General features: G+C 43.5%; 1 protein-coding gene across 1 annotated transcript; it reads right to left on the bottom strand.

Moving 5' to 3' along the window:
- Positions 1-1,560: 1,560 nt before the first annotated feature.
- LOC308297754 (vang-like protein 2) lies at positions 1,561-24,754 on the bottom strand. The gene is made up of 9 exons (XM_080741316.1): positions 24,101-24,754; positions 13,907-14,155; positions 13,018-13,144; positions 11,474-11,931; positions 10,900-11,049; positions 6,441-6,577; positions 5,030-5,165; positions 4,535-4,781; positions 1,561-3,678 (listed from the first exon to the last, which is right to left on the bottom strand). Exons 2-9 carry the CDS (start codon positions 13,975-13,977, stop codon positions 3,418-3,420), a joined length of 1,587 nt encoding a protein of 528 aa, XP_080597442.1. The 5' UTR covers positions 13,978-14,155; positions 24,101-24,754; the 3' UTR covers positions 1,561-3,417.
- Between the last annotated feature and the right edge of the window lie 95 nt (positions 24,755-24,849).

Below are 24,849 nucleotides of genomic sequence, written 5' to 3'. Positions count from 1 at the left end.
TCATTGAATTTAACCACTTACCCACTTTACCCTGCTTTCTGTGCTGTAGTCAGTCTGCAAAGGAAAGCTTCACAGTAAAAAGGACAGGCTTTGAACACTTGACCCCAGGATCAGGCAGTCATGGAACCTCAGCACTGAGAGTTTGATCTTTAGACTACTGGACCATCTCTCCCGCTAGGCGACTACAGAACTCTTCAGGTGCTTTTGAGTAATTCTTTTGTATTTTAACGCATGGAGGGGAGGCACTTCTCATTTCAACTTTCATTTATTTAAAACATTTAATTTGTTTCCTTTAAAATCAACTCAGTCCTAAATGCATCAAATATAAAAAAAAGAAAGAAGAAAAAAAAGACAAGCAATTGTAACAGCAGTACAATATTTTTACAAGACATTCTTTTAGAAAAATGGGTTAGGAACTTGGGATCAGTAAAAATAATACTTTAAAAAAAGTTTGAATTCAAATGCGCAATGCTATTTTGTCAGTGTTTTTAGGAAAATGACAGTCAATTATTATAGAAAAGACATCTTTGTCTATCAGAACAATACATATAAAAGTGCACACACCTGTGCCTATACATCACACGCACACACATGCACTCACACACTCTCTCAATCTCTTTCTCAACTATTAAACAAATACCAGTCACTTGTGTCAAACAATGCTACCATAGTTGTTGAGCTGCCAACAAGACGCACATTGGCCAGACTTGACAATTGTGCTATAGATCGAAAGATGTCAATATTAAAGTCCTACTTATATTTGGATAAGCAAACGTATCCACCACCAGTGTCTATGTATGTACAGCAGGTCACACTATATTGTGGCACATTGGTCATACTTGAGAACTGTGCTGGAGAGAGAAGGAAAAACAAAAGGTGCCAGCGACGGGTCTAATTTTACACTCTCAGAGTGTATTCTTCCTGTGTACGAAGTTTGTGCTTCTCAGCAATGCTGCAATCACGACATTAAATCAATTCTGCGTTCAAAAACTGCAAAGTCATATCCGCAGTGGCACTGCGAGCTGAGCAAACAGAATAAAAAGAAACTATTACAATCACGTGTTTACAATTGTTCATCCAGTGTTGGAATTTCTCTGTGGTGTGACTGTTCAACAAACACATACAGTTGATTTCAGAATGACACAAGACATTCAAAACCTGAATTACCCTGATGCAAACGTCTCATTTAGGACAATGAAGTAATGCATTTTAGGCAATGAAAACTGGAGGAAGTAGTGCTTGAGCATACTTCAGCTTTAACCCTATTGGGGAACCAGGGTTCCCCAATAGGCGGCCCGCAGGGGTTACTGTCTGGCCCCCACCAACCCCAGTAATAATGGTGGTATAAGAGCAGCAACAACACTAGTATATCGTCGTATCTCCAAATTTGTACGTTCTTTCGCAAAGCAAAGCCCTGCTTCATCATACAAGGCTGTCGCACAAAAGTAGTGAAAACAGCAGATCTACAAGCACACAGCGCCTCGCACGTGCGAGGCGTTGTGTGCTTGTAGATCGGCTGTTTTCACTAGTTTAAATCATTTTTAAAATAATAAATGCAGAGTCGTTGTGTGCTTGTAGATCGTCTGTTTTCACTAGTTTAAATCATTTTTAAAATGATAAATGCAAAACGAACGGTTTTGGACATAGGCCTACAAGATTTTCACCCGACAACGACGATATCTGAACTGTCGCTGGAGTAGCGGGAATGCCACTGTCGCCCCCTGCAATGTTGCGGCCCTTGGCTTGGTACCCTAGACATAATAATTCAGCCCTTGGGGAAAACTAATTGGGGAACCCTGCTATAGACTGTGTAAGTGGAGTTTGCGTTGCTAGGGAACAGTTTGGGTTCAAGTCGATTTATTTTCAGCTATTGGTATTTACTGAGGAAAGAGGAAATAAACTTGGAGCCATTTTTGTTTGGAATCTTTACGTTGAGTGAACTGGTCCATGAGTTCATCTCTATTGGTGTTACCAGGGTAATAGTCAGGGCCAGACAGTGCACGAAACAAAACAGTGCCAAAAGCAATACAAATTAAGCTACACACGTAAGCTTTGAATGAACAATGAATGTCGTAGCGTATAGGCTATGTGCTATTTGGAGTAGCACTGGGCACATTCTTATAGTTGCAATAGGATATTTGAATGACACATTGTAACTAACCTCAACAGAGACAGGAGACATTTTGCATATTTCAGCTTAAGGGGTCATGTCCACAAAGTATTCTTTGTATCTATGTCATTAGTAGTGTTGGGCAGTAACTAGTTACAAGTAATATATTACTTGTAATGTTATTACTTTACCCAGTAACGAGTAGTGTAAGGCAGGGGTCTTCGACGTTTTCAGTTTACACGCCAAGGACCCCTTAGCCGAGAGAGAGATGAAGCAGGGACCCCCAAACCCATAGATACCATATAGTTTAGTTTCATCATTTGACAGCACAATCATCAGTGTATTTTGGGTTCATCTAAATTTGTGTTTCCAGATATTTAACCACTTGAACCGAAAAAACTTAATAAACTTGACATATCACTCTGTACGTAGTCTGCTCTTTTTCCCCCTCTACACAAAACCTCTGTGGCCGAAAACAGCCGATCTACAAGCTCACAACGCCTCGTGCTTGTGAGCTTGAAGATCTGCTATTTTTGGCTAAAGTTCTCAGAATATGGATGCTAGGGTTCAAGTGGTTAATATGGTTAATAAGTGGCACAAATAGCCTATATAGCTAAAACAACAGTAAACATGGACCTTCTCATGGTTGTGGTAACGATGCAATGTCAGGCCTTAAATGAGTTGTCAGACACAGCCAGGAGGATTAAATGAGACATTGAACTCCTCTCCAAAAGCTTAACTATTTTCAGTTTTGAGCTGCTTGGGCAGTCCCCAAACAGTCTGTTTGCAATGCGGGAACTGAAAGCTGCAAGCAGTGCATTGTCGTGGTAAACAGGAGAACCCAACGCTTCAAAGTATCAAAAAAGGCACACACAAACAAAAGAAATGACAGGACATCAGAGTGGATCGAGGTCGGTGCCGCGGACGTCCTCCAGCTTTTTCTAAACAAACCACGTCTGCTTTCTGTTCCACACATGGGAGATGCACACACACACAGTCTCACACCTGGAACTTCTTCACATAAACAAAGAAACAAACAGACAAACCAGATCATCCATGAACTAAACTGATCTATTTAGTGATTGATTTTAGATGTATTTTGTCCTGATGCCAGCAAATGGTTTTACACGTTTACAGGGGCCAACGGGTGTGAAGAAGGAAGGTTCTCATGGCAGCATCGCAGACGACTCACACAAGCAACTTTGGCCTGCGTGTATCTACACACCATACCGCGCTTCCTTCTCACTGTCTGCCTACTGTGCTCGTAATCTCAAATCCGCCACCTCCCCTCCTGCTCCTTCTCTCGCCTACACGGAGGTCTCTGACTGCAATCTCATGACGAACTTGTGGCTCTTGGGGTCGATAAACTCTTCCCCTAGTCGCAGGAAGGGGAGGGGCGTCACCGTGACGACCAGGGAGAAGTCGAGGCGCCTCAGCGAGAAGACCAGGTCCTGCCGCAGGGCGGACGTCACCGGCTCCTCGCTCACCAGCGTCCAATGTCGCCCCCTGTCGTTCTCCTTCTGGTACTGCAGGGTGGGGCCGGGTGTGAGGTAGCGCTCAAGGAAGGCCTGGGAGGTAGTGGGACACACAAACACACACACACGCACGCACACACACGCACGCGCACACACACACACACACACACACACACACACACACATACACAGCCCATGTAAACACATAGAAACATCCATCAGATCCATCAAAAACCCACTGGTGGGTTTTTGCACTAATTGTAAATAGTTGATTTACCATTTGAAAATAGCCGATAAGATCACAAAGCATTGCGATGCGATCACAACGCTTTGTGAAATGTTGTGGGCTTGTAGACCTGCTGGTTTGAAAAAAATATTTGAACAACCCAAATCTTCCCATTAAAAACGGGAAAGCATCCGTGTAATTTTAGATTTTAGCATTAACTATTAAAAAAAATAGCATATATACAAGCTCAGAGCGCGTCACTTGGTGCCGCGCTACTAGCTTGTACATCTGCTATTAAAACCCATTTAGGCCTAGAATTATTGAATGCTTTAACTATTGAAAAATAGCAGATATACAAGCTCACAGCGCGGCACAGAGTGCTGCGCTGCGAGCTTGTAGCGAGCTGCTATTTTTGAAAAGTCGTAAACATTTTAGCAAATCTTTGAAATGCGTCTTTTTAAAGTGAACATTTGTAACTCAAATCTTGCTTCTGGGGGTCCTTTGAACTAAATATTTTGAGATGGGGGTCCTTGACACGAAAAGGTTTGAGAAACACTGACATAGAAACATGTTGTTTTTTTTTTGCATTAACTATTTTTTAATAGTTAATGCATAAAATAGTGGTTAAAGTGGTTCAAATCTCAAGTGACACAGATTTGCGTTCAGGCCTAAATGGCTAAAAAGTGAGTAGAATGGGCCCCTGGTGAAAGTGTCTCAGCTCACCTTGGGGCTCATGTTGTGGGTGATGCAGAACTGCAGGTGGTTGATGATGCTCTCCATGCTGTGGTAGGGCTGCTGCCGGGTGGTCCTCAGGAACTTCTGCATGGCGCGGGCCATGGGCGCGAAGATGGCCTGGGCCGCCTCCCGCGGGTCCATGGCCTCCCGCGGGTTCTTGGCCGAGGACACGGCCAGCTCGTCCTCCTGGAGACGCTTGATGTGGGTGAAGGCCTCCTCTACTGCCACCACCAGTCTGGGAGGAGAAAGGGCAGTGTCTAAATCTGTGTGTGTGTGTGTGCAGTCTGTGCACTTGGTGTGAGAGTCTGCGCTGCTGTGGATAGCACTGCTGACTCTTAACGACGTCAGGCCTAATTACAATCAATGTAAACATATTGTGCAGTGTGTGTGTGTGTGTGTGTGTGTGTGTGTGTGTGTGTGTGTGTGTGTGTGTGTGTGTGTGTGTGTGTGCGCGCGCGCGCGCGCGCGCGTGTGCGTCCCTACCTGGCCTTGCGCTTGCGGACTCTGCGGTCCAGCTCAGCCTCCTCATAGTAAAACTCGTTGTGGGAGTTGTCTCGTCTCCGAGCAGCGGCGGCGATCATGGCTCTGGACTGACCGGTGGAGTTGTTGGTGCTGCTCTCTGCAGACACAAATGACACAGTGCTCAGCATTCAGCCCACAAAAGCCAGTTTTCGACTGCAGCTTTAGCACCACACCACACCGCACCACACCACACCACACCACACCGCACCACATAAAAATATCCACATTTTCCATTACACAAAAGTACCCCTATCGGTAAGAAACAAATTGACCCTTTTAACTGTGATTATAATACAATATAAATGTGTATTACAACTATCCTAAATTATAATACACTATAATGGATTATAACTCTATTATCATGTATTACAACTATATCCTGGTGGTCTAAATGAAAAGTCAGTGAGTGATCAGTCATTATGAAGTGTTTGGCCCTGTTTGGCCTAGCTCAGACCTGCTCTAGACTGGATACTTTTTAGTACCCTGTTTAATACCACTTTCACACCACTCTACCCAGTTCCTTGTAGTGGAAAACCTGACACAAGTGGGCGGTGTGGTGTGGAGTGGTGTGGTGTTGGGCCTGGGCCTGTGGAAAATGCGCTTTAGTGTTGCAGGTACCAGGATATGGCACCAAACAACAGATATATATGTACCTGGAAAACAGGTTGAAATGCTAAAAAGAAGTGGAGGCAGCAAACGTGTTGACTGTTTTTCACCGTGAGTCCTCGGGTTATGAAAAGGAACAGTGCATGCACCATACTACACTCAGGTGAACCAGTTCTCAAACATGGAACAACACTGCCACCTATTGACCAAAGGTTGTTATTGTTTTAGGAAATAGATTATAATGGCACAAACTGGGGTTTTATCAGGAAAAACACTTTGACACATAAAACAATCACACTAATTGTGATCACACTTAGGGGCATCACATTAGTTCAGATTCAAGTGCATTTTAATCAAATATAATACAGACGAAAGTCTCTAGAGCACTGGTTCCCAAACACTGGGCATTATGCATGGGACCCTTTATTTTTGGTTTCCTACATTTCGTTTTTAATTATTGCTATTTCAAAACATGTTTAAAAAACATTCCCAAAAAAGCAAAATGTTTAGATGAATTCAAATGATTTTCCGTAATTTCATGAAGAAATGAAAGAAAAAATTAATCAGAAAACAAATGTTTAAGAGCTTGTGAAAAAATAGCCGATCTACAAGCTCACAGCGCTGCGCGAAGCGACACGTTTGTGAGCTTGTATATCTGCTATTTTTACTGGTTTCAAACGTCTAATTTCTCTTTTGGGTGACTTGAGCTAAAAGGTTTTGGGACCGCTGCTCTAGAGGGAAGTGTAGAAGAGACGGTGTGGCTCACCTTCTCCGAGATTGTAAACCTTGAAGCCGGTCATCTTCTTTGTGAGGATGGACTTTGGCAGATTGAGCAAGGCAGGGTTGTAGACCGGGAAGTCACTGTAGTACTGGTCCAGGACCCAGACCGCAGCACGCTGGATGCTGCATGGAACAACAGAGTAACACAAGAATTGTGTGTCAAAACTTCCACTCGTCCTGGACAATTCACCCTCCTGGCCCCCAAACTGTGGAAAAAACTCCTTGTCGCACTTCGAACAACACAGTGGCATCGGTTCAGAAAAAGCTACGGTATGGCAACATGACTGGTGTCTTGCACGTGCGTCTTCACGCGCGCGCAAGACACGAGTCATGTTGCCATACCTTAAGAAGTATATTCTATATTTCCCCCCGTTTCTACGGTTTCTTGGGCTGGATATGGCAGCCTGGAATGGTTGTTCAAGTGCTTGGGATGTTAGTAAACGTGCCACAATACCTTGTTAAAGTGACCATTTTGTAAAATGTTGTAGTTATTTTACTGTAATTTAACAACATAATACAGATAGTCAAAGAGACATTCATATTTAAAGGTAACTTTTATTTCCCCCCCTGGACCCAGGCCAGTGTATGGCAGCTGCATACCCCTGCCATACCCAATTGATGCCCCTGGAACAACAGACTCACTCCCTAGCTTCCGCTGTGGCCTGAAGACTCACCTCTTCAGACTCCTAAGCCCATAGCACTTACCGTAGAACTCGCCTACCCCCAATGACCATACATGAAAGCTTAATTTTAGGTTTTTATGTAAAACTTTTTACTGATTAGGTGCTCGGTCTGCCAACGATATTTTGTCTAGATTGATATTTCTATGCATTTGATGTATTGATGTTGTTGTATTGATGTATTACCTTGCTTATTGTAAATCGCTCTGGATTAAGAGTGTCTGCTAAACGCCTAACTGAACACACCAGAGAGCAGGCAGTAATTACCCATCATTGGTCACATAATGTCCTATTAAATGTGTGCTGTGAGCACCCTTCACATCAGAAACAACAACGCGGCTCCTCTGAAGTATGAACATGTTTGAACAGGAAGCGAGCCCGCTCTTCCCTACACCACTTCACGTAGCCCTTGCTTCCCCTGCCTCCCCGTTCGTTCGCCTTCCCCGTTTGTCACCATACAAAAACATGACACAGTCATGGCGCAAGATTAGTAATTGTAAAGGAAATCATTGTGATTAACACATTAAATGTGTTTTGGGCATTGAACATTGGAACATTAATAAGTAATACTAATAATTTAACTTTTACAGAGTGAAAAGCATGAACCAAATGGACCTGTAAGGTGATCCTTGCAAATAAAACGTTTGAGAACCACCACATGTCTGCATTATTTAAATACATCTCTCTATTTTTGTCAAAGATAGATATAGGCTACTGTATAGCGAATATTAGAGCCATATAACCCCCCAAAGGACTATACATGCACCTAATTGCATTAAAATTGCAATATATATCTCCATTTTAAATTGTTAATCACACAATTTCCTTTACAATTACATCTTGCATTGTGACGGTGTCATGTTTTTGTATATTGAATATTCTGCCCTTATATTGTATCTGTAAAATACTAGACAGATAGTGAACAAAAAAATCCACTTCTCCAAAGAAGAGGACAACGCTTAACTTTTCTTAAACTTTACTCGAAGAATGTCAGATCAAATCCGTAAAAAAGACAAACGTTTCCAAGGCCCTAAGTTTAAACAAAAAACAGCATATTGGCAGGAGAAGGAAAACAAAACTGTGTGGCTGGAGCAGTGTGACTCAAGTTACTTCTACTGAGGAAAAAAAATCCCACCTGCTACTTACTACTGCCATCGCATTTGTCACACCTGTTACTAGATGAAGACCAAAGCTTTGTACATTTGTATCCATAATACCAAAAACAGCCACAAGAGGGAGTTATCCTTACAGAATCATAGTAGGTAAATAAGAAAACATATGAATACAATAAATGCATGGAAAATAACAATTATTAAAGAAAAGGCATCACAGTGACAGACGGGGAAGACGAACAGGGAGGCGGGGGAAGCGAGGGAGCTACGCAAACTGGTGTAGGGAAGAGTGGCTTGTCCGTGCAGGAACTAGCATGACCACAGCTGCAGGGTGTGTGGTCAAGGAGTCAACTATACACAGTGGTGGAAAAAGTACTCACATGTTTTACTTAAAGGAGCCATAGTCAACTTTTTCTTGAAAAACGGATGCTAAAATAAAAATAATGTTTCGAAAATGTTTTATAAAAAAATAAGCTTCATATATGTGTTTCAATTCAAAAATGACCACAAAAAGCGAAACATTATGATAAAATAATCATTGTGGCCATTGTCGGGCCGACACTTTGTTTACATCCTAGTCTAACACTATCAAAGAATAGACTAGAATGTAAACAAAGTGTCGGTCTGACAATGGCCAAAATGATTATTTTATCATTATTTTACGTTTTTTGTGGTCATTTTTTAATAGAAACACATGTATGAAGCTTATTCTTTTATAAAATATTTTAGAAACATTATTTTTATGTTAGCATCCGTTTTTCAAGAAAAAGTTGACTATAGATCCTTTAAGTAAAAGTATCAATACTGCAATATAGAAATACTCTGTTACAAGTAGAAGTACGGAATTCAAAATGTACTTGAGTAAAAGTATAAAAGTATTGGCATCAATAAGTACTTAAAGTACCAAAAGTAAAAGTACAAAATGTTTGAAAATATATACCGTATTTTCAAATATCCCTGGTATAAAATAGGGCTGAAGTGGATTAATATATGTTTTATAATATAATCATTTATATCTAGGAGAGCTGTGGGTGGGTCAAATCCTTCCACCGGTGACATCATCAATGGGAAATGCAAGCTAAAAGAAACTGCAGGCTTTCTATTCCTGAAAAGTTGCAATGTTAAAGTTGAAGCCATTGTTCTCGTGATCTTTTTTTTTTTTTTTTTCAAAAATATTGTTTAAAAGAAATCTGTCAAACGATGATGTCACCAGTGGAAGATTTTGACAGCTCTCCTATGAGACCCAGACTGAGTAGGAAAAAATTGTGATATTTTATTATGAACATTAGTGAGGACCTATTATATGAAGACAGGTTGAAAAGTGGTGAAGTCCTCCTTTAAGTACAATAAATGTACTTAGTCACTTTACACCACTGGCTGCTGGGTGTGGTCAAGAGATACACAGACCCGACAGTGAACTCTGCTCTGCAGACCAGCAGCAGTGTAGAGTAGACTATAGGCTAATGTTTCAACTCCACTATATACGTTGTGTTGTTGTTTGTTCTTGTTCTTTTCAGAACTTGGTACAAAGACAACAGGGAGATCAGATGTCATGAGACGGTCACAAAATGCATGAAACCAAAGCACATAATAGATTCATGACGCCATGTATGAATGACCACATTTCTAAAATTGTACTTTCAGAATGCCAATAATTCTAAAACATGGCGGGCAGTAAGAAAACAATGCCTTGCTCAAATTGCACTGCTGTACATTGTATATCGTCGTTGTCGTGTGAAAACCCTGTATGTCCAAAACCGTTCGTTTTGCATTTATCATTTTAAAAATGATTTAAACTGGTGAAAACAGCAGATCTACAAGCACACAACGCCTCACGGTGCGAGGCGTTGTGTGCTTGTAGATCTACTGTTTTCACTACTTTTGTGCGACGGTCTTGTATGATGAAGCAGGGCTTTGCGAAAGAACGTACACATTTGAAACTTGGAGATACGAGGTTTCGTTCGGTTTTGTTGTCCAAAAGTGCTGGAAATAAACTAAACTGAACTGAAAACATAAACTTGCAATTAAATACACACACACACACACACACACACACACACACACACACACACACACACACACACACACACACACACACACACACACACACACACACACACACACACACACACACACACACACACACACACACACACACACACACACACACACGGTTCGTGTCCCAGTCCCAGCTGTGTACTGAAGTGTCCCTGAGCATAACGTTTGCCGCTCTGACATCACGCTCTGGCTTCACTGTGATGTCACACTAACAGAATACATATATGGTCAAGACAGATGTCCTAGACAGCCCATATCTGTGTGGCTGGTTCAACAGACAGGGATCTCCATGTATGGGCATAAAAGGGTATGATGTCAGATGTCATAGACGTCATAGGACTTTCACAAAACGAATAACTGAGTGAGCATGTTTGGGCTCTCACAGCATATCTCCATATACAGTACATGGATCTCCATTATGGGTAGCAGGGGTCTCCATATATGGGTAACTGGTCCGATGCATGTCGCCCTGAGGCGTCTTACTAGTGGTATAGTGGTTTAAATCTAAAGTGAAACAGATTTGCGTTCAGGCCTAAATGGCTTAAATCTAAAGTGAAACAGATTTGCGTTCAGGCCTAAATGGCTTTTAACCAACCTGAGATGGCCCACGTTGTAGAAGCGGCTGGCCCCGTCGGTGCTCCTCACCACCTTGAGGCAGAAGGCGGGCTGCAGGTGCCGGACCTCCAGCAGCACCAGCGCCAGGTACTGGATGAAGAGCAGCGCGTCCACCAGCGACGCCGCGTACCTAGAGGGTCGTCACCATTAGGACATTTTACATGACGATTCATTGTCACTCAAATAATTCTCGATTTAATTGTGTTTTTTGTCGTTGACCATTACATTTCCGTTTGGCTTGTAGTCTTTGAAGTTGCATATGGCAGATATGACACATAACCTATATACAAAGAAATTACTAACATATTTGACAACTTTAAACTTAAAAAAGAACATTGATAGTGGAAATAGCCGATCTACAAGCTCACAACGTGTTGCATCGCGACGCATTGTGAGCTTGTAGATCTGCTATTCCCACTATTTATTTTTTATGTTTGAAAAAATGAACATTTTTCAACATGTAAACAATTATGACGATTATGGCTAAACAATTGCGAATATGTCAAGTAATTGCGATTAGACGATTGATTATGTAATAATTGTGACAGGCGTACCCCACGATCCCCCGGTAGTCGCGCTCCCGGGGCTCCAGCACGCGCACGCCGTAGAAGAGCCAGTAGGACGCCACGAACAGGAAGACCAGCGCCGCCAGCAGGCAGCGGAACACGAAGAGGCGCGGCAGCGCGGCCCGCGGCGGCCGCAGGAACAGCGCCCACGTGCTGATGAGCAGCACCAGCAGCTTGAAGGCCAGCGAGACGTATAGGCCCTCGCACGGCGTGCCGCACGGGTCCAGCGTGTCACGCCACAGCAGCTGCGGCAGCGCCAGGAAGGCCAAGGGGGTGACCAGGGCGAAGAGGCCCAGCACGGCGCCCAGCGCGGGGCCCAGGAAGCGCCGGCACTCCAGCGGCGAGGACTCCTCCAGGTCCTTGGAGAGGCGCGTCAGGTCCTCGTTGGAGACGCTGTCCACCGACGTGCCTGTCACCACCGTGGTGGTCTCGCCCCAGTTGTCATCCTGCAAGGGGGGAGAGGGTTTAAGGCACTCTTCATGCATAGATTATCCCATTTGGGCCTAGGATTATTGACTGCTTTAAAGAGGTGGTGCCATGATTCCCCCCCCCCTCTAAAACATGATTATCAGGTATTATGATTATACTAGGAGGAAGATTTTTTCCAAAAAAGTATACAGAAAGAGTTCAAATTGGGTTTTTATGTGGCCACACCCCCAGTTCATTAAGTATGCATGGATGGCATGGTGGGTGGTGACCCAGCTGATATAGCCACACCCCACAGTGTTGGGTGAATGGAGGAGTTGATACTGTGACACACTTAGTATCTGTGTGGCAGCCTCCAAGAGAAAACAAACAAATACTAAGAGAATACATAATTTCTCAAAAAAAAACACATCAGGTGGTCTAATGAAGTACTTTCAACCTCCTAGACACATGAAAAACAGAAAAAGTACAAAACTATGGCACCACCTCTTTAACTATTGAAAAATAGCAGATAAGCTCACAGCGAGCTTGTAGATCTGCAATTTTTTGAAAAATCATGAAAATTAGAATTTTGACCCGATTCTATAAGTGTCGTTTGACTCCTTCCAAGATTTTTTTGAAAAACCGATGTTTCTATGTAAGCAATCTGGCCAGCCATCGTCAAAGAAAAGGTCCTTTTCACTTAACTGGAGCTCAGTTAGTCTGTTCTTGAGAGACTACCATGTCAGTGGTTCTCAAACCTTTTCATGTGAAGGACCCCCAAAATGATATGTATTTGACCACGGACCCGCATCTCAAAATATTTAGTTCCAGGGACCACCCAGAAGCAAAGTTTGAGTTACAAACATTCGCTTTAAAAATACATATATTCAAAGATTTGCACACATTTTCACGACTTTTTCAAAAAATAGCAGATCTACAAGCTCGCAGCGCGGCACTCGGTGCCGCGCTGTGAGCTTGTATATCTGCTATTTTTCAATAGTTAAAGCATTCAAAAGCAAACAATGTGTGTGTGTGTGTGTGTGTGTGTGTGTGTGTGTGTGTGCGTGCGTGCGTGCGTGCGTGCGTGCGTGCGTGCGTGTGTGCGCGTGCGTGTGAACTCTGACCCTATCATCTCCTCTGGTGGACTCGGTGTCCAGCAGGGGCTCTCCGGGTGCCTGGATGGTGACAGACTTGTCCCCGCGGACGCTGCTGCCATCTCGGCTCTTAGAGCGATGCTTGTCCCTCCTTTCCCTGTGGAAACACACACACATAGTATTAGTCACACAACAGTGGGACACAAATAGTCAAACCCTATATTAAAATATATGCACAGTATTTTGTATTTTCTTCATGTTATTGTTTTTGTACACAACAGTAGGGAGATCAGAAGACATTAGATGGCCGACATTTAAAAAATTGCCTTTCAGAACGCCAATAATTCAAAAACACACGCATAATCATACAATCAAGGGAAACAATAATAGTAGTCAAAACCTATAAACCCTATATACTAAAAATCAATGTGAAAGTGCTGTATTTTGTATTTTTGGCTTGCACCCTCTGCTATTTTCAGTAGATCTGCTATTTTCAAACATTTTGTACTTTTACTTTTGGCACGTTAAGTACATTTTGATGCCAACACTTTCACACTTTTACTCAAGTAGTTTAGGCCGTGACCCCCAAAATAAACATATTTGAACTGGGGACCCCCACCCTGACAAGCACTTGGAATTGTAGGTATTACATTTAATGTGACTCGGTTACGCAGATAAATATTGTGAAAATAGCAGATCTACATGCTCACAACGCCTCGCAATGTTCGCCTCATGCTTACTTAATTTTTGACAGTTTGGCCAGTCCTGTCGAATAATCGACAATTCGAATACTTTGAGGTCGAATAATTCAAATACTAAAAATCACTATTCGTGAATGCCCTAGTGTACGGACACGTTGATGACCCCTGCCTACAGATCTTGTTGTTGTTGTTGTTGTTGTTGTTGTTGTTGTTTTTACCTGGTTTTGCGGGAGCTCCGGGAGTGGGAGGACTTGTAGGAGTAGCTGGAGTACGTGGACTCGTTGTCCATGTCGGAGGCTAGCGTCGGCGGGCGGGCTTTGCGGCCTCCTCCGCCCTTCTCTCCGAGCGTGACCCTCAGCTGGCTCTCCCTCTTCTTCTGCTCGATGGACCTGGAGAGGGGCAGCGGGAGGCGCAGCAGCTCCACTTTACTCCTGAGGGAATCTATCTTGGAGGTGCTGGAGTAGAGCCTGCATGTGCAAAAACAAAACAGAATTAGGGATGGGACGATATGAAAATTTCATATCACGATTATTGTGACCAAAGATATCGCGATTTACAATCAAAATATCCCCAACATCCATTATCCTGGGGGGAACATTTGCCAAAAAAATGTCGATCTACAAGCTCACAACGTGTTGGGGGAAATCTCGATATTTCGGCTTCCCATTAGTCCGACAAAGGGTTAGGGTTACGTTTAGGCATAGTTTTACTGAGGTTAGGGTTAGGTTTAGGCATAGCAGCATTCACCAGGTTAACATTCACCACGATAGCATTCACCAGGTTGGCATTCACCAGTGTCGGCAGGTTAGCATTTCACCAGGTTAGCATTCACCAGCATCGGACTAATGGAACGTCCTACTATCGAACGTCGCTTGTAGATCTGCTATTTTCACTAGCTTTGTGTGTGTGTGTCTAGTATGATGAAGCAAGGCTTTACTTTACCAAAAAAAAATTGAAACTTGGAGATACGACAGAGACAAGTTAGAAACAATAACCGAGAAGCCCTTTTTTGGTCTTATACTGTATCAATGGATCGATCAACGAATTGACCAAACGTCACTCACTAGTCACTATATATATTTACAGTAATGGACATCAAACTACGGTTTGAAATAATCCTGAAACTGAAGCCTTATGGCCCAGCCCTCGGTGCTGGAGCGAGGGGCGGGGTAAGAGGGTGTCTGTGGGGGGTGAGGGAGAACAGAGGGGAGGAGGAGGAGAAGAAGGGGGGAGGAGAACCAAGCCTGCATGCGAGAAGAAAAGAGGGGAAGGGGGTGCAAGATGGAGCGGGAGAGATAGGGTAGAGGAGGAGGGGTGAGGATTAGGGGAGGTGGGTGTGTGTGTGTGTGTGTGCGTGTGCGTGTGTGTGTGGGGGATGTAAGTTGGATGTTGGGCCAGGTGGAGGGGGTGGAGGGGCATGTATGAGCGAGCGAGCGAGCGAGAGAGAGATAGAGAGAGAGAGAGAGAGAGAGAGCGAGAGAGAGTGAGAGTTTGAGGAGGAGAAAGGAGAGATGATTTGTCACATCAGACAGGCTCTGGATAAAACAAGAGGCTCTGAATGAAACAGTATGAGTGTGAGTGAGTGAGTGAGTGAGTGAGTGAGTGAGTGAGTGAGTGAGTGAGTGAGTGAGTGAGTGAGTGAGTGAGTGAGTGTGTGTGTGTGTGTGTGTGTGTGTGTGTGTGTGTGTGTGTGTGTGTGTGTGTGTGTGTGCGCGCGCGCGCGTGCGTGCGTGCGTGCGTGCGTGCGTGCGTGCGTGCGTGCGTGCGCCTTTCGAGAATGACGTAAGTGAAAATGGCCAGGGCGTGCATGGAAGACTGCAATCACTCTCAATGTTCTGATGATTACGCAGGAACAGACCCAAGTTCAACGGGGTCTGCTCCTGTCTAATATGTTGCTCTGAAATGATATTAAGGGATAAAGGACGACAGCAGCACACCTCAGAGTCTCTCGCACACACACAGCAGCAGCGTTTCACAACAGGGCAAAATGATATCTAATTTATTTTCGCGTGAGCTAAGCTTGTTTCTCATCCACTCCCCAAATGTGCATTCCTGCCCTTCAGTGACACACACACACATATACACGCACGCACAGTCGCTCTCACACACACACACACACACACACACACACACACACAGTCGCTCTCACACACACACACACACGCACACACAGTCGCTCACACACACACATCACATACTCCTACCATCCCTGTGGTCTCTAGGGGCAACAGAGCACCGCTATTACAATGGAGATGAATGGGAGGCTATGGGGAGGGGGGTTACCATGGGAACCGGAGCATCAACTCCCCAACCATCTCCTCCCCCCGTCTAGGCCTGTATCCCCCGTATACCACCCCCCCCCACTCACACATACACTCAATGTGGTCACATGTGATACAATGATTATTTATTAACAGTTCACTTGAAAGGTGGTGTGGGTGATATTGTTTCGTTAAAACAAAGGTTTCATTGTGTGAAACTGTTAAAAGCGTTACATTGTGTTAGTAATCATTGCTATACGGTGTTTGTTCAGTAACAGGGGTCTCCCTCTGTCTCTCCAGCTCTTTAAACTGAATATACATTTTCAGGTGGGTTGCCAGTGCCATCCAATCAGGGGAAAGTGCCTGTTTGGCTTCAATTTTATACGGTTTCGTTACACTTTTGTCTGCTCATTTCAGTAATTTCTTTGTTTCATCACTTTTAATTCCAATTTCACTTGTTTATCCCCTATCCTGTGTGAGTCATCTCAACTGGCAGGATAAAATTGGCATCCTGGCCTGAAAATGCATTTTCTGTTGCATCAACAGAAAATGATGGGGGAAGACCACTGTTACTGAACAAACAATTCAAAGGAGCTTTACTGGCACGAGAAGACATAGAGTATGTTTACATTGCCAAAGCAAGTGTCATATAATATAACACACAACTTCAACGTTTTCAGGCCAAGGACCCCTTAGTTGAGAGAGAGATGAAGCAGGGACCCCTACAACCTTTTCATAGATTCTATATAGTTTCATCGTTTGACAGCGCAATCATCAGTGTATTTTGGATTCATGTTAATGTGTTTTCAGATATTTAACCACTTGAACTGTCAATACTAAATGAACTTGACCTTTCACTATGTACTTAGTCTGCTCTTTTTCCCCTCACCAAAGCTCTTTGCCGAAAATATTTTTGGCTAAAGTTCTCAGAATATGGACGCTAGGGTTCAAGTGGTTAATATAAAAAAGGAGAAAAAAAAGGTTTCTATCACTCAAAGATTTGGAGGACCCCCTGTAGTAACTCTGAGGACCCCCTAGGGGTCCCGGACCCCCTGTTGAAGACCCCTGACATAGAGTATGTTTACATTACCAAAGCAAGTCATCATATAACTATTAACAAACAATCTATAGCTATGATTACAATCAGAATGTTGAGCTATTTAACTCGTAAACTCAGTGACTGCACCTTTCTTGAAGCCCCTCACCTCAACTTTTACCGGCCGCCTCCCCATTCAAGCTGTGGTCCCCACAGTGTGCGTTTCTGAACTGGAGAGCCAGCGCAGTGGCTTGATCATCAGGCAGGTACTTTCCTGAATCTAAATAATCCTAATCTAATATAGGCTAACGACTATAACCACCTCGCGCTCACTATTTTGGTCTCCCTCTGTCTCTTGCTCTCTTACAGGGACAGCATGATATGTTCCTAGTCGGGACAACAACTGCTTTTTGGATGTTGTAATGAGTTTCATGTGAGTGAGTGAGAGACACAAGACATTTGATTATAGCAACGGCGTGCACGCGCACACGTGCTGCTAACTTGCACATGAATGAGGCCATGAATACATGTTTACACTTGCGTGCGTGCATCATGTGCTTGCACGCACGCACGCACACATGTTAAAGCACAGCACAACCCTCATAAACATTACTCTTTGTGCCATGCATGCTTCAGTGTGTGTGTGAGTGTTGTCACTGTTGTGTACAGTACATAGTGGTCATGTGTTTACAAGTACAGTCAGCCAGCCTGTCACTTATGTCAACAACACTTGCAGAAGTCTTTAGGGTGGACCCTGGCCTGAACAGATCGAGTCAAACTAAATGTAATGCCAACTCCTACAATTCGAAGTGCTTGTCATTTGGGGGGTCCCCAGTTGAAAAGGTTGAGAACCACTGATTTTGATTAGATCATCTTTCTGTCATTACGGCTGACAATACTTGCTATTGCACATGTGCAGCTCTCAGCAAAGACTATAGGAAGGAAGAGAGGTGGCTCACTCCTTAGCTTAGCTACAATAGCTCCAGGGGAGAGAAAAAAACATTTAATTCAGCACGTTATTCAGCAAGTGTGAAAATAACGAGTGATCAGTTGCCAACTACTTAACAAGTATTACATTTGTTGCCAACTTCGATTTTGGTCATCACCTTTGTGACTGTGTGCGTTCTCACAACATTTCTTGGCATGTTGTTCATTGAGTTATTTTAATGTTATTTCTGAAATTGGCCACATGCGTCCGGAGGCTTAAAAACAAGTCTTGTGCAGGCTGCACCAATGCTAGGCACATTCACGCAGTAAAACATACTCCATTTGTGGGGAGCTTGCTGGCCTAGCGTCTAGGCGCATACCACTTAGGCTCTGATGCCTGACAGCGGAATGCAGGTTTGAGTCCCGAATCCCGATCCCTACGAACTTTGCTGCATGTCACTCCCCATCTCTCTCTCCCCATTTCCTGTCAGCCAACTGTCCTATCAATAAAGCATAAAGCCCCCCCCCCCCCCCCCCCAAAAAAAACATACTCCATTGGGTTTCTCAATTACCCTTTGATTCTCCAAACAGGGAGAAAACCACACTGTGCTGGTACTACTGTACATACAGAATAGAACAATCTAACAGTTACTTAAGCAATATTTAAAAAAGTAGTAGCTCACCAAAAACAATTACTTCTTTCATTCATTCATTCCTAATCTGATCATTCGATGACTGGCGGAGTCAAAGAGTTTCCTACTGCTTGACAGATGACCCGGTCATCAAATTATTGTCTCAAGATTGGAATGCGACGAAAAAATAGACTGCTCTCAGTCGAGGCCTGCTGTGCGCCCGCAGAGCGTGCAAGTACTGCGATCGGCGCTGGGTATGTGACGACACTTGGTGGGTGGTGACGTCTCTCGATGACCTCACATCTACAGTGAGGGTTATTTACTGTATACAGGGTTCCCACAAATGTTTACCAATTAATTTCCAAAACTTTTCCAAAACTTTTCCAGAATATTTAACCCAATTTCCAGGACTATACAATAATTGAGCTCAATAACAAGTCGCTTACTCCTATGCGCAATGCCTAAAGACAGGTAGTGTATGACAGTGGTTCTCAACCTTTTCAGGCTGTGACCCCCGAAATAATCATATTTTAATTGGGGCACCCTGACGAGCACTAAGAGTTGAGGAATTTTGTTGCGAGGCGTTGTGAGCATGCAGATCTGCTATTTTCACAATTTCTGCCTCTAATGACAATTTGGCCAATGTTTAATTTGTCATTTCTGAGCTATTAACAAAATCAATAACCAAAGACAATGCATAACTATTTTTTCCAGGACCTTCCAGGACCCTTGATACACATTCAACTCTGATCTGAATTAGTTTTTAATCCAAAAGCCAAAGATACAGTATAAAAGACAGACCTAAAGATGTCAAGAAAGAAATTACTTGAGGTCTTGAATGTCTGCCCTCCCAAGTCGTCTGCAAACTTTTAATTGTCTTATTATGAAGGGAAATTATCCTGGTCAGGGAGCCAACGCTCCCCAGTGTATGATGCAGGAAATTAGCTCTGGTTCATTAGTGTCTCTCTCACAAGACCGATGCCCCCACTCTATTGTACCAGAGGGAAATGTATGCTGGCAACGTGCCACTGACTCGCAACTGAGGCAGGCTACTGAAGCTGTCAATCACAGAAGAAATGTGCATGTTGAATGCCATAGTGATTATGCCACTCATTTTCAGAGTCACATAATATGCTGTTCATGAACATTTTTGCAAATCTTTGAATGTACAGTATATTTTTCAAAGCGAACTTTTGTATCTCAAATTTCTGCTGCTGGGGGGTCCCTGGAACAACATATTTTGAGATGGGGGTCCGCTACCAAATTTTGAGTGTCCACTGACATGAAAAGGTTTGAGAACCACTGATTTAGAAGAAGGATTTAGAAGACATTTATAGAATCAGGTCAAAATATTCAAACACTTTTCATGATTTTTTCAAAATAGCAGCTCTACAAGCTCGCAACGCGGCACTCGGCGCTGCGAGCTTGTCTGCTATTTTAATAGTCAAAGCATAAAATAATAGTTAAAGTAATAATGCGTTCCAAGTTCTAAGTGGGTGCGGGGCACTGAGTGGTTGCCAAGAGATACTGTACCATTTCATTTGGGGTTTGTATTGCAAAGTACACCGTGATGACATCATCATGGTGTACTTTGCAATACATGTTTTTGTGGGCTTGTTTCTAAAGTGTAGTTGCTTATTCAGACTTATTTCCTAATGTTTAAACCTATGGTTCTCAAAAATGTTCACATCAAGAACCCCCCCAAATTAATACATATTTGTCCACAGACACCCAATCTAAAAGTACGTGCCATATAAGTTTAAAGTGCTGCTCATGTGTTACTTATGTAGTCGCTTCTTTTGTCCTTGTTTTCCCAGACCTGGTTGCTTTTAGTTATTTCTCTCGCAAACTTTCAGTTTCTCCTCACCTGTGACTGGAGAAGTGAGAAGTGTCAACCAGCTGAACCTACACACAGGACAGATAATCTCTCTTTGTATCCGTGTATGACATTCACACCGGAATGGTGTTGGTAGGCCAACCCTAATCCCGCCTGCATGAGAAAGCAAAGCATGCTTGCCAAAAGAAAACACCCTCACTGTTTTAGTAATCTGTTATTATACTTTTATTACTGCTCCTGATATTGATGATTTCCTGTATAGTATTGCATGTCTTTGAGTCTTGATGAATTGAATAGGACACAGGATCACAATGGAAACAAGCCACCATGCAGGGCTTTTTTTTTTGTTTTCCCTTTTAGCATTATTGTATAACTGTAGTTGTACTTTTAGCAAACTGCCAATAAAGTATTCAATCAGTCAATCAATGAAACAATTGATAACGATAGAGGCCCCTGCCTGGTTACTATAGATGGTATGCGCATGCATGAAGTGAATCGCAAATCCAGTGGCAAAGTGAGTTCAACGCCGTTGTTGAGTGTCCATCGGATATGACTTTTCTGTTTGGATGTATGGGCTGTCAAAGACAGAAAGTATTTTTTTGCCACTCAGTAGGCGTTCCTGCATAACTTCTGGTATAATGATGATATCACGTGCATACCCTATATAGGAAATACCAAATGTATATCGAGACAAACTTTTGGAGGTCATATACAGTATGTCAATGCAGAGTTGTTGTATAGTAGCCTACGAACCCTACTAACTAACAGACATGGTGGGCTACTCAGTGATTCTCTTTGGTGTGAAACTGTGAATGTCACAGTTGTCAAAGAACATCAGAATCAAAGTGTAAATAAACATGCAAGGCCTGTGGCCTTCCGCCATGTGTGTCATGGGGGCAACACACACACACACACACACACACACACAGACACACACACACACACACACACACACACACACACACACACACACACACACACACACACACACACACACACACACACACACACACACACACACACACACACACACAAACACACACACACACACACACACACACACACACACACAGTGCCCCGCATTGTTTTCCATTCCAAGCAGGAGGCCAGTGCAGTGGTGATGGTAGGAGTGGTCATGGGAGTGTGTGTTGTGGTGGATATTAAATTTCCTATTATTCTCTCCATTTCCTCCGACCGGGGCAGGTCTACATGGTGGAACGCTCCCCTCCCTGCAGACAGGCTACATTGTCACACTTGACTTTAATGTGCAATGTTTACCATCTACCGCTCTGTGCTAATGATAAACCCCTATAACCACAACACACACACATTCACTCTTAATTAAGATCAGTTCCACTGATTGCAGTTGCAAGCCTGCTCGCCGCCCCAATTCGCAACTGATTGATTTACATTGTTCTGCATGTGCACTATTTTGCAGTGGTTCTCAACCTGTAGGGGGGGTCCCCAAATTATTTTGGGGGTTCCCCAGATGATTAACATTGTTTTCTCACTCAACAGTAAACAAACCAACATTTATAACGTGTAAGGTTATAGAGGGAACTGCACATTTCTAAAGTATCAATTTAAGGACTTTAATTACAAATTAAATATTGGTCAAATTGTCAATTATGGAGGCAGAATAAAACGCTAGGCATTGTGAGCGTGTAGATCTGTTATTATCACAATAGAACCGTGTTATACAAAATGTAATGCCTCAGCTCTTAGTGCTCGTAGGGAGGGGGTCCCCAGACCCCCAGTTAAAATATTATTATTTTGGGGGTCGCCGCCTGAAAAGGTTGAGAACCACTGCACTATTAGACACTTTGCGCGTGCGTTATGAATACGACGCGACCAAAGTTGTGTGACTTTCACTTTTTATTTTTTCCAGCCAGGTGATAGTGCATGGTTTCTGGTCTTTCACGCACAAAACGTCCGAGGGCCTCGAAAGCCTCGGGGTGGCGGCGGGCCAGTGAGGCGTGGCGAGCGAGCCAAGCGTGACTACTGTAGGAAATCGAACCCCGGGCTTTGAGGCCTTATTCCATTACGCACTGGCTCTCTGTCGCCGCGGCGCCGACACCCCCTCCTGCCCGGCCTCAGCACATTCAGAACAACCGCAGTCTGCAAAAAAGCCTTGATTTCTGCTGAAACGAGCCCTGTGTTCACGATTTAAACATAGAGTAGCCTAGCATCCCTGGGTAGGCTTTGGGCTATGCGCACACGACACACAAAACAGCTGCGCCGCCGGTATGTATCGCAGAATGCAGACAGCAACAGTTTACAGACAGAGAGTCTGTATCCTGTATGTATGACTGGTAATATGACGCTTTCAAATTCACGTGTGTAGCCTACAGTACGCACAACTCCGGTGTTTATTTTTCCTAAACTGATCCATTTGGAATCCGATGCGTAAAACAGCAACATGAAGTGCATACAGTCAAAAGAAAAGAGTTAAAGCGACCCGGAGCTGCAATCTCTGCTGCAGATTCACACTGATGTAAACTGTAACTTAACAATCTTCTCGTATCAGGCGATCGGAATACTAGTCGGGAATCTATCAACTCACACAAATAAGCAATCTCACGGTGTAGCCAGACAAACTTGATTCATTGTCTAAAGCTTTCACACAGACATCCAGGGGCGGTTTTTATAAACTGGGGGCTCCCCACAAAGGTAGTAAAAGAGGCCCCCCCCCCCCATGAGCGCGCGTGAAAAATAGATATGCGTGAAAAAAAACATTATGCGTGCGTGCGAAGTGCAGGAATTAAAAATGCCACCCTCCAACTCAATACCTATTCTGAAAAAGTGATGATTTAGCATGACAAGACGATGAACTTGACAAGACAATGAAGAGCAGAGGCAGAGGAAGCCTATTTGTTGTCATTATGGTTGGTTTTAAATACCTAACCACAATCATTTTGGATCTATTTGATTAATTTAAGAAGAGTACAGTAAGGTAGCCTATATAGAGTAGGCCTATATGTATATTTTTATACAGGACATATTTGATGCAGGACAATAATTATTTTAATAACAATAAGGGAATATCAGTGAATAATAATACTTTAAAATTATATTTTAATTATTAATTATTTTATTTAATTATTATTTTTCAAAATTTTGATAAAATTAAAGCTGCAAGCAGCAATGACCGGGCCCTCGCAGCTCTACCCACGTCACAAGGGGCAACAGCCAATCAGAAGAGGGGACAGGACTAAGTTAAACCAATTAAGGTGAAGGACTCTTGATGAAGTCATATGACACCAGCCACAAGTCTGTACGACAAACGGTTCATGAGATATAGAGGCACTTCCTGTTTGGCGAAGGGCACTTCCTGTTTGGCGAAGGAAGCACCAATTAAGGTTAAGGACTCTTAATCAAGTCATATGACACCAGCCCCGAGTCTGTAAGACAAACGGTTCATGAGATATAGAGGCACTTCCTGTTTGGTGAAGGGCACTTCCTGTTTGGCGAAGGAAGTTTGATCTCTGTGTGAAACCTATTGACTCCAGTGAGCAGTTGGTCAATTCTTTAAACAATCATAACTTTTGACAGGAATGGGCTAGAGACTTACTTTTTTTTCCTAAATGCTCAGAATAATGAGCCCAACAGGGGGCCCCCTCTGCCTTGGGGCTCTACGCAGTTGCGTAGTCTGCGTAGAGCAAATGCCCGCCCCTGCAGACATCCACACTACAACAATGTTATTACGAAACAAAACTCACCTTAAAACGCGCTACCCGAACTGAAGAACATTCAATGGGAGCACAAAGGACCGACACAACAGCGCCGAGTTGAAATCCAAACCGCTTCCAAAAAAACCTCTCCTGAATTCAATTGCACCCTCTCGTTGCGCCCGGTTGGAGTTCAGCCCAAATAATAAGAGTCAATTGCAACTCGACTTCAGAACAATCTGCTCGTTTTCAACTTCAACTCGACAAGGATCAAACCATACAAAGGCACTGAGGTTGAGACGCATCCTGCATCTGTTGTTAGAGGAGCCCCGCTGCGCGGCTCCGCTCCGCCAAGCTGCGAGGCTTTGTGCCGCGTTTGGAAACAAAACTTCAGCCGGGTCTGCAAACAAACTCACAGTGCTGGAAAAAAATGTTTCAGTTCCACTTAAATTAAATTAAGTTCGGGAATGTCAGTGTTCCTTTGCGTGCTCTACAAATCCTCAGAAGACATGCAACAACACGTCGACTCCGGGACAATAATTATTGGACCCCCCTCTTCGCCCAAAAATGAAGAGTGAAATCTGGTTTCTTTCCGCTTTCGTTCCTTCGGCCAGGCGCTTTATGTTCTGTTTGTTGGTCCACTTTTAGTCAGACGGTTAGGGCTCTGCGCTTCCTGGTCAGAAATATACCAAAATTCAAAAGAAAATCCCGTCTCTTCACTCACTGTCCCGACTCCCAACTCCAAATGAATGGCCACACTGTCTCTCCCCCATTCGGTGCTCCGCCCCTCACATGAAGCC

This window comes from Nannobrachium achirus, assembly GCF_963921795.1.
Source record: "Nannobrachium achirus genome assembly, chromosome: 14".
Lineage (NCBI taxonomy): Eukaryota > Metazoa > Chordata > Actinopteri > Myctophiformes > Myctophidae > Nannobrachium > Nannobrachium achirus.
The sequence above is the reverse complement of the archived record's forward strand: the minus strand, read 5'-3'. Positions and strand labels throughout refer to the sequence as shown.

Bases quoted from the DNA above. Each gene is read 5' to 3' on its own strand.
- LOC308297754 (XM_080741316.1), bottom strand. From the start codon at position 13,977: ATGGACAACGAGTCCACGTACTCCAGCTACTCCTACAAGTCCTCCCAC. The intron at 5,166-6,440 runs GTGAGCCACACC...TTGTGTCTGCAG, and splicing joins GGTTTACAATCTCGGAGAAG to AGAGCAGCACCAACAACTCC. The intron at 4,782-5,029 runs GTAGGGACGCAC...TTCTCCTCCCAG, and splicing joins GTCCGCAAGCGCAAGGCCAG to ACTGGTGGTGGCAGTAGAGG.